The sequence below is a fragment of the Charadrius vociferus genome, unplaced genomic scaffold (assembly GCF_000708025.1).
Source record: "Charadrius vociferus isolate BGI_N301 unplaced genomic scaffold, ASM70802v2 scaffold661, whole genome shotgun sequence".
NCBI lineage: Eukaryota > Metazoa > Chordata > Aves > Charadriiformes > Charadriidae > Charadrius > Charadrius vociferus.
Window position 1 is genome coordinate 78,365 of NW_009647002.1, and position 7,394 is coordinate 85,758.

Below are 7,394 nucleotides of genomic sequence, written 5' to 3' on the forward strand. Positions count from 1 at the left end.
GCGCAGGCGCTCGGCTCCGCCCCCTGCGCAGGCGCAGCGCCCCCGAGAAGACGGCGGCCGGTGGGAAACGGCACAGCCCGTCCGGTCCGAGCCGCCAAAGGCGGCTGAAAAACACCGCTGAGCGAGAAGTGCACAGAAAACCGCGTCTGTCTTTGACCACGCAGTGACGTGACAGAGGAGAAAGGCCGAGCACGGCCTGCAGGGCCCCGCTAATTAGCGTGCTCGTTAACCAGCCCAGGGCAGCTGCTGCACAGAGCTCAGGTCGGTGGTTGTGGAACGGGGGGAGCAGGACAACGAGCCTCTGCGTTACAAAGCCACCGGCGTCACGGGTGTGCTTGTCATACTCTCAGTCAGACACTGCAAGTACATCGCGTTTCTCACTACTGATGGTAAACACGAGTGTTACCCAAAGTACACCTTATCGGATGGAGTGGTCTTGACATGATGCATGGAGTAGTCTTGACATGACTGTCTCTGTTCACAACTGAGACCCTGCTACTGCAGGAGGAAAAATCTCACCCTAGTGCTACTTCATGCAAAGCAGTGCTATCAAGTATGACACAGACACAGTTTAAGAAAAAATTTACTAATCCATTAGTACTTCTGCCAATATTGCAACAGATGTGAAAGGCAAACACTGTTACAGTTTAGAAAAAAACAAGTTTTATACAATTAAAATATTAAACAAATCTCAAAAAAAAAAAACCCAAAACAAACCCCAAAAGAAAATCAGTGGCTGAGTAATAAGCCTGGAATTTCAGATCCAGTATTAGCACCTACAGTACCACCAAAACCAAAACTCTATCTGTTCTGCATAAGTCTCCTTTGCTAAATTCTTGAATTCCTTCTACAATTGGACAATAAAAACCTAAACCAGGACATCCTTGCTTTGATAAGGGAAAAGGATACAAGAGAAAAATATTAAGCCAGCTTGGTTTGTAGGAATTTTACTTTTGCAGGTATTGCTGAGGAATGTCGATGCGTGGGGGATACTAAGTAATGCACAGTTCTACTTTTCAATAGTGTGCCAGCAGACAGAATTAAGAAACCATCTTATACAACATCTAACGGTTTGTCAAATCAATGTGTTCCTATAAATTATATATAATAAATCCATAAAGAAACAGTTTTACACTTCACATATTAATCAGAGTAGGGCAGGAATTGTTATGTTTATTGGTTCAGCATCCATTTTATTGTACTTACTGTTTCATGAACGAATAGACCCCCTCTTCTGGTGAGCATTGACAGATGCAATAACAGCACAGATACAGTAGTAGAAAAAACACCGTATTAAAGTCCGGCTATTCCTCCCCCTTCTGGGAACAACCAAAACATTAAAAACAAGTAACACTTTGCCTTCTGGTTTTCCACAAGAATCAGCACAGGAAGCGTAAAATGCTCGTTGCCTTGAGTCACTTCTCACCAGGCAGAGGCACTGCGTGTCCCCTCACTCCAGGAAGGGAAGACCTCGTTTCTGGAAAATTCCCACCTCTGACTTGTAGCTTTCCAAAGCCCGATTGATGTACAGAAGGGTTTAAGAACTAGGGAGGAACAGCACTGCACTTAAGTGACTAAAACTAGACTTCTGTTGGGCTAGGTGCCCCATTTTTTTCAGAAGAGTATGTAGCTTTACCACTTCTGCTTTTTCTTGTAAAAAAAAAAAAACAAACAACAACCCACCAAACTAAAAAGTTTGCCACAAAATGGATGCTGACCAGCTAGGTCACCCCATGTGGAGCAGTTTTAGGAAGTTAGTCCTTGTAGTAGATGGCACTGTGGATCTGGCAGCAGAGAAAGGAATGATGCTCTAAAGTAGGAGGTAGGGGAACTTTGATACAGCGAGTCCACTGTTGAGCTATATGCTAGAAAAGAAGGTTCATATTATTAGAAACTATTACTAAATAAAACCAACAAAACCCTACACAAATCTCAACATAGCTATATTTTGTTATCTTAGGAAGTATGTAGCAGAAAAGGTAGGGTTACCACGTGCTGTGGCAAGTAGCAGGAACTGAAGCCAACACTCTAGATTTCATTAGTCTAACAGGAAATAAAGACCTTTACTTCTTTGCTTCTTTCTGCATAACAGCCATAAATGTTTCCAATCTCTTTTCTGCACAGATTGCCAACAACCTAGACTTAGACTGCCATCCCAGGATCTGCAGAGTACACAAGACAAGGGAGCCAGTTCAAATTTGAGCTTTTCAAAAGCAAAGCTTAATGAAAGTTCAATAGGTATTTTGGAAACCCAGGGATAGTAATTTTGCAGCTTTATACTGTATGCAATTAGCATGATCCTTTATTTTAGCATTTCACTTTCAAGTACTTTAAGCATTCTTTTCACTTTGTGACTCTGCCACACAGTATTATGAAAACTAAGTGCCTTTCAGCAACTTTTTTCAATTAAAGCCACCAAAGCTAGATGTTGCTGGCCACTCTATACTGAAAGCATCATGAGTAAAGCTACCAAAGTGAGAACTGGAACAGCATCCAGCTGAAAAACTGCAATAAAAAAGGTTTTGTATGCTAGAATACACTCATGGACAGCCTCATGCAAAGATTTTTCCACTAAAAACTATTGGGTAGGAAAAGATCTGAAAGACAGTAGCAGATCTCAGAGTTCCTCTGAAGTTACACAGATGCTGCAGAGACCATTAGAAGTCCTGAGATACATCACTTAGTCCTAGCCAGTGTCCTATCCTCTACCACTACACAGGACAGAAAGACAGTCCGCATTTTGTAGAGCCCATGTAGGCTGTGTTCACAAACAGATGATCCAGGACCGTGTGCAGTCTCCAAATGACGAGGTGTCAGCTGAGGAGATGAGTATCTGATAAAGCTCCAGTTCCAGATCAGCCTTACTTGGGTACTCATACTCCTTTCAAAACAGATGTTTACTGACCATAAATATTTGCAATTCATCAAACTCTCCAGAACTCATGCTAAAAGTCGTTCTTCATTTTTGAAATTTCAGTTGTTTGAACACTGACAGACTAGCTTTTATGTAACTGCTCAAAACCCACATCACCTACCAAAACATTCTGCAATAATTGCTGTGAAATGAGTCATGACAAATGGCTTATGCCAAATATATGCAGATGCAGTTGATAAAACACAAACTTATTCCAACAGCAGAACACAAGTGCCATGCAATACAACAGATTCCTGAGTGCTAATAACCAGATAAAGGGTATTTTGAGACAGAATTGGCATCTACAAGTGATGCCAAGTTACAAGGCAGAGTTGTTTAGAAACAGGTATGCATCAGCAAGAATCTTCACCGTTTTGCTTTATCAGAACTTCTTTTCATGGCCTGCTCCAGCTTGCAGTATCTAGTTTATACGCACTGTAAATATGGGTCAGTCATAAGCAGACTACCAAAAGAGAAATCCTAGTGATGTGTAGCAGAGGCAGGTTAGAAAAAGCACTGAAAGGATTTAGTAATACTACATAGTAAGTTACTTGCATTTTCCCTTTTGGGCTGTGTAAAATTTGACTCTTAGAATACGCCATACTCTAAGATTCAGGACAGCAGATAAAATATTCTATATTTATACAGTATCTTATCAAATGTTTCTGAACAGAAGAGGTTTTGAAGAATCCTACCACTTGGCACATGGAACCAAAGTGTCACCCCAGGCAACAGTAGTTAACTGTTCTGTCTCTTCTGGAACAGAAAAGCTGCAACTCAACAGTATATAGAAGTGACTCTTTATATACTTAGAACCAAGAAGGTAAAATGCAATTACCTTGATTTGTTCAGGATTCTGGGGCTAGTAATATTGACTTCTAGGCAAAATACAATGGGATCCTTAACACACTGTGGTAATAACCTTGATTTCACAAGTGCTGGAAACACAGAAACTTTTAAAACAGACCCTGCTTGGAGGTACCACTGAAAACATTTGAAAGGAAGAGCTGTATCTTTCACAGCTGTACAGGAAAGGCAGATGCTAGTATAGCACCATCAACAATTTTTCTTTAGTATTTCTCTCTTGCTATTAGTCTGAAAACTGTTTGTAATAAAAAAAAGATTGTTTTATGTGTAGAACAGAGAACAATTTTGGACATAATACAGCACAAGTTAGGTTTATGCGTATTTACACAGTCAAGTCTTGGATTTCTCTAAAGGTAAATCCCGTATCATCTGATCTGTATTAACATCTAGTGACAAAATGCCAAGTATTGATATTTCTATTTATTCAGAAAAGCCAGTCCACACAAGATTTATGTGGACAGCCTTTGACTACATACAGTGGTGGAACAAATATTCTGTCTCAGTGTGACAGAATCTACCCCTTTGAGCACAGAAAAGTGGTTGAGATTGATCTAGTATAAGATTAACACGTACCTGAAACTCCACAGTTTTATCTTCCGCTGGTCATACCTCTGTCTTCATAAATGGTAATTTCAATCTGCATAGAAAAAGTGTTACGGAAACATACTATATGAAGATTATGAAAAAAAAAAAAAAGAAAGAAAGAAAGAAGATATTAGAACCTTTGATCTTTCTGCTTCATACCTGCTGTTTCAGGGCTAGTTTCAGAGCTACAAAGCAAATGGAACAGTACACATAAGAGATGCCCTGTCTGGTCAGATCAGTGGTCCATCCAGCCCAGGACTGTTCTGACAATAAGAGCAGAAGATGCTGAGCGTGAAGTGTTTGTGAGCCTTGCCACCTCCTGTTAGATCTCAGAAAAGGCTATGCACCAGACAGAAGTTAACACTTCTACAGTTCAGCTACTAAGTCACTAACCAAACTGAAAATGCTTTTAATAAGTTGATTACTTTTTCAGGAGGTATATGCATAAAAAATTGTGGAAAACATATTGAAAATAATCAAGTCATGTAGGTGACAGCTCTAAGCTATTTAGACAAATACACAGATGACCCAACTGCAAGGAATTAGCCTTAGTATGCATTTAATTAGCATTCTGTGTTTCAAGTTGCTTCGGTTCCATTACTCTCAAAAAATGACACATGTTAGTCATTCTACCCCTACATTTACTATGCAAGGTCTTTACAACTAGCAAGGTAATAACTAGATAAAATGTCTGCAGTGTGGCTCAAGAGTTGAAGAAAAACGGTTGAACTAAGCCATGCTAGAACCAAGAGCAAGCGCTAGGCTGGTATCAACTTACAGTGATGTCATATGGCGAAATCTGCACCAGAACCTGAGCTGAGGGTTGCAAATTAAACAGCCATCTCTTGCTTTCACATCATCAATTTCTATCCTACCAAGCTGGTCACTTTTTTCCCCCCCAATTGGACAAATTGCATTTTTAGTCGTTGCTGAAACAGAGGAAGCATGTGAAGTATTGAAAATTCTCTGTTTATACATACTGTGATTTCAAGGAAGTCTCAAAGGACGGATTCCAATACTGCATTTTTGTTGTCTTCCAATGTGACAAATTTTAATGTACTAAAATCTGACCAGAGAACAGTACACAATGGAGAGTGACAAGACTAATCACACATTCTGCTGTATCACAGATCAAGCACAACCAGAGGGTGCCATACTGAGATAAACAGGTAGCACATCATAGATTGTCTCCTGGTTTGTCCACCTAAGAAACCACAGAAGGATACAACTCTTAGTCCTCTTTCAATGGGGTCTGTCAGAAGGAGGCCCTGAGGAGCGTAAATCTTCTCGTTCTGTTCCTGAATGAACTTGGCAATTTTCTTTAGAACCTGGTAACAGAACAGCACAGAAGTCAGTTCCTTCCATCAGGTTTCCCTATGTTAGAGTCAGAGCCCCAGCAATACCACAGATATAGCAACATTAGGAGAGCATAGCACAAAACTAGAGACAGAACTTGTATGATTCCTCTGAAGTACAAGCAATCATTCCATTACTCAGATTGACTAATATAGACAAGGCTGTCTTATCTATAAGTGAAATCACTCTGCAGTAAGATTCAGAGTCTATATGGAATTTGTACAATGGTGCGAGTCACAGAAAACCTACCAAGAAATAAGTCTTTGACTGAAGTCTGTAAAACATACTGCCTTCCAAGTAACAAGGTAAACAAAAGAGGTGCACCTTTTCATAATGCGTTTCCATGCACAAGAATATGGTATAGGCAGTCAGACAGGCGAGACACCCTTCAAGGTAAGATTGGCCCCCAAGTTTTTCAGCTTCTGCATAGAGGTTATTCAGTGTTCGGACAGTCTCCTCAAACTGCTGCCTATCAATCTGCAAGAGAATTCAAGTTTAGCTGTCATACCCTGCACATTTCAGAACTCACTGATATCTTCAGGTATCTACCTTCATTTATTGCTTATTTGCACTTCCCCATTTTGCAGCCACTGTGTTTAGAGCCAAAGTCTGAAGGACACTGAGGTACAGACCTGTAGTTCTTCATTAAATATCTGCCAAGTGATTAGACCAAGTCTAAATTCCAACACAATGTGAACACAAACCAATTAAAAGTAACATAACTAAACCAATGTGCAATTCAACAGGGGGAAAAAAAGCTTAAATCACATGCAAAGAGATCTGCTAGATGAAAAAGAGTAGTTAGGGAGCAGACTGACAGAGCTAACTCTTAATATCAATAATGCCTTGCTTCTGCTGCAGTACTGGTCAAACCAGTTCTCAATAAAACAATACAAAACAAAACAAAGAAATGAGGAAGAGAAGAAAAGTGCAATGAGAAAAAGAAAAGGCATTAGCAAGGAGTGTTTGTTTTGCTATCAGTTGAAGATATTACATCTGGTAGCATTAAAGTACTTGAGACAGTACTTGTGAGGCTACTGAACAGGCTCAGCAGAACTGGCTGGTCTCCACAAGAGAGGACAGTGTTAATGCACCACGGTACAACAACACACGCTTTATTCTCACTGACATAATGAGCACATTCTATTTTACTGCTACAAAAGACAGCTGCCTTCCTCACGATTAAAGAAAGCACAAAACACCAGCATTTCATAAAGACTGAAGAGAAGCATTTTTAACTATTTTTCATGCAGCTTTTCACTGCAAATTAGAAGTATTTTCTTACTGCAATTGATCAGAAATGCCATTTAGACAGCAAACAATGCTTTTATGCCAAAAAATAAACAACATCCAAAGCAGGATATGCCTTGAAACTTTGAAATCATGCCCTTCTCACACTGTGCGTAGGGCTGGAACAAAAGGAGAGGACTGGGAAGTGCTAACCTCCTTAAACGTCAAGACAGATATGAGACCTTAGCACCGCCCTCCCGGGGTGCGCCGGAGGGAGCACTGTTCCCCGGACAGGGACACGGGGGAGAACCCCCGCCTCCCTGCCGCCCCTGCCTCTCGGTCCTCCGGGAAAGGAGCGCGGGTTTGTGCGAGAGAGACGCAGAAGGGGCTTAGGGCCCCGCGAGCCCGCCCGGTCACTCGTGAAGGCCACCCGGGCGCCACC

The 7,394-nt window shown here is 41.0% G+C and overlaps 2 protein-coding genes across 2 annotated transcripts in view; both read right to left on the reverse strand.

Annotated features, from left to right (window-relative positions):
* The window catches only part of GINS4 (GINS complex subunit 4 (Sld5 homolog)), an 8,729-nt gene extending 8,360 nt beyond the window's left edge, over positions 1–369 (reverse strand). Inside the window, exons 1-2 of the mRNA XM_009895411.1 lie at positions 311–369; positions 5–104 (exon numbers count right to left, since the gene is read on the reverse strand). Of these exons, the coding sequence (XP_009893713.1) occupies positions 5–104; positions 311–369 (159 nt within the window). The remainder of the gene's footprint in view (positions 1–4; positions 105–310) is intronic.
* Positions 370–1,503: 1,134 nt separating this feature from the next.
* GOLGA7 (golgin A7) overlaps positions 1,504–7,394 on the reverse strand; it is a 24,176-nt gene continuing 18,285 nt past the window's right edge. Inside the window, exons 2-5 of the mRNA XM_009895412.1 lie at positions 6,047–6,199; positions 5,593–5,694; positions 4,355–4,418; positions 1,504–1,865 (exon numbers count right to left, since the gene is read on the reverse strand). Coding sequence (XP_009893714.1) covers positions 4,371–4,418; positions 5,593–5,694; positions 6,047–6,199 — 303 coding nt within the window. The 3' untranslated portion in view covers positions 1,504–1,865; positions 4,355–4,370. The remainder of the gene's footprint in view (positions 1,866–4,354; positions 4,419–5,592; positions 5,695–6,046; positions 6,200–7,394) is intronic.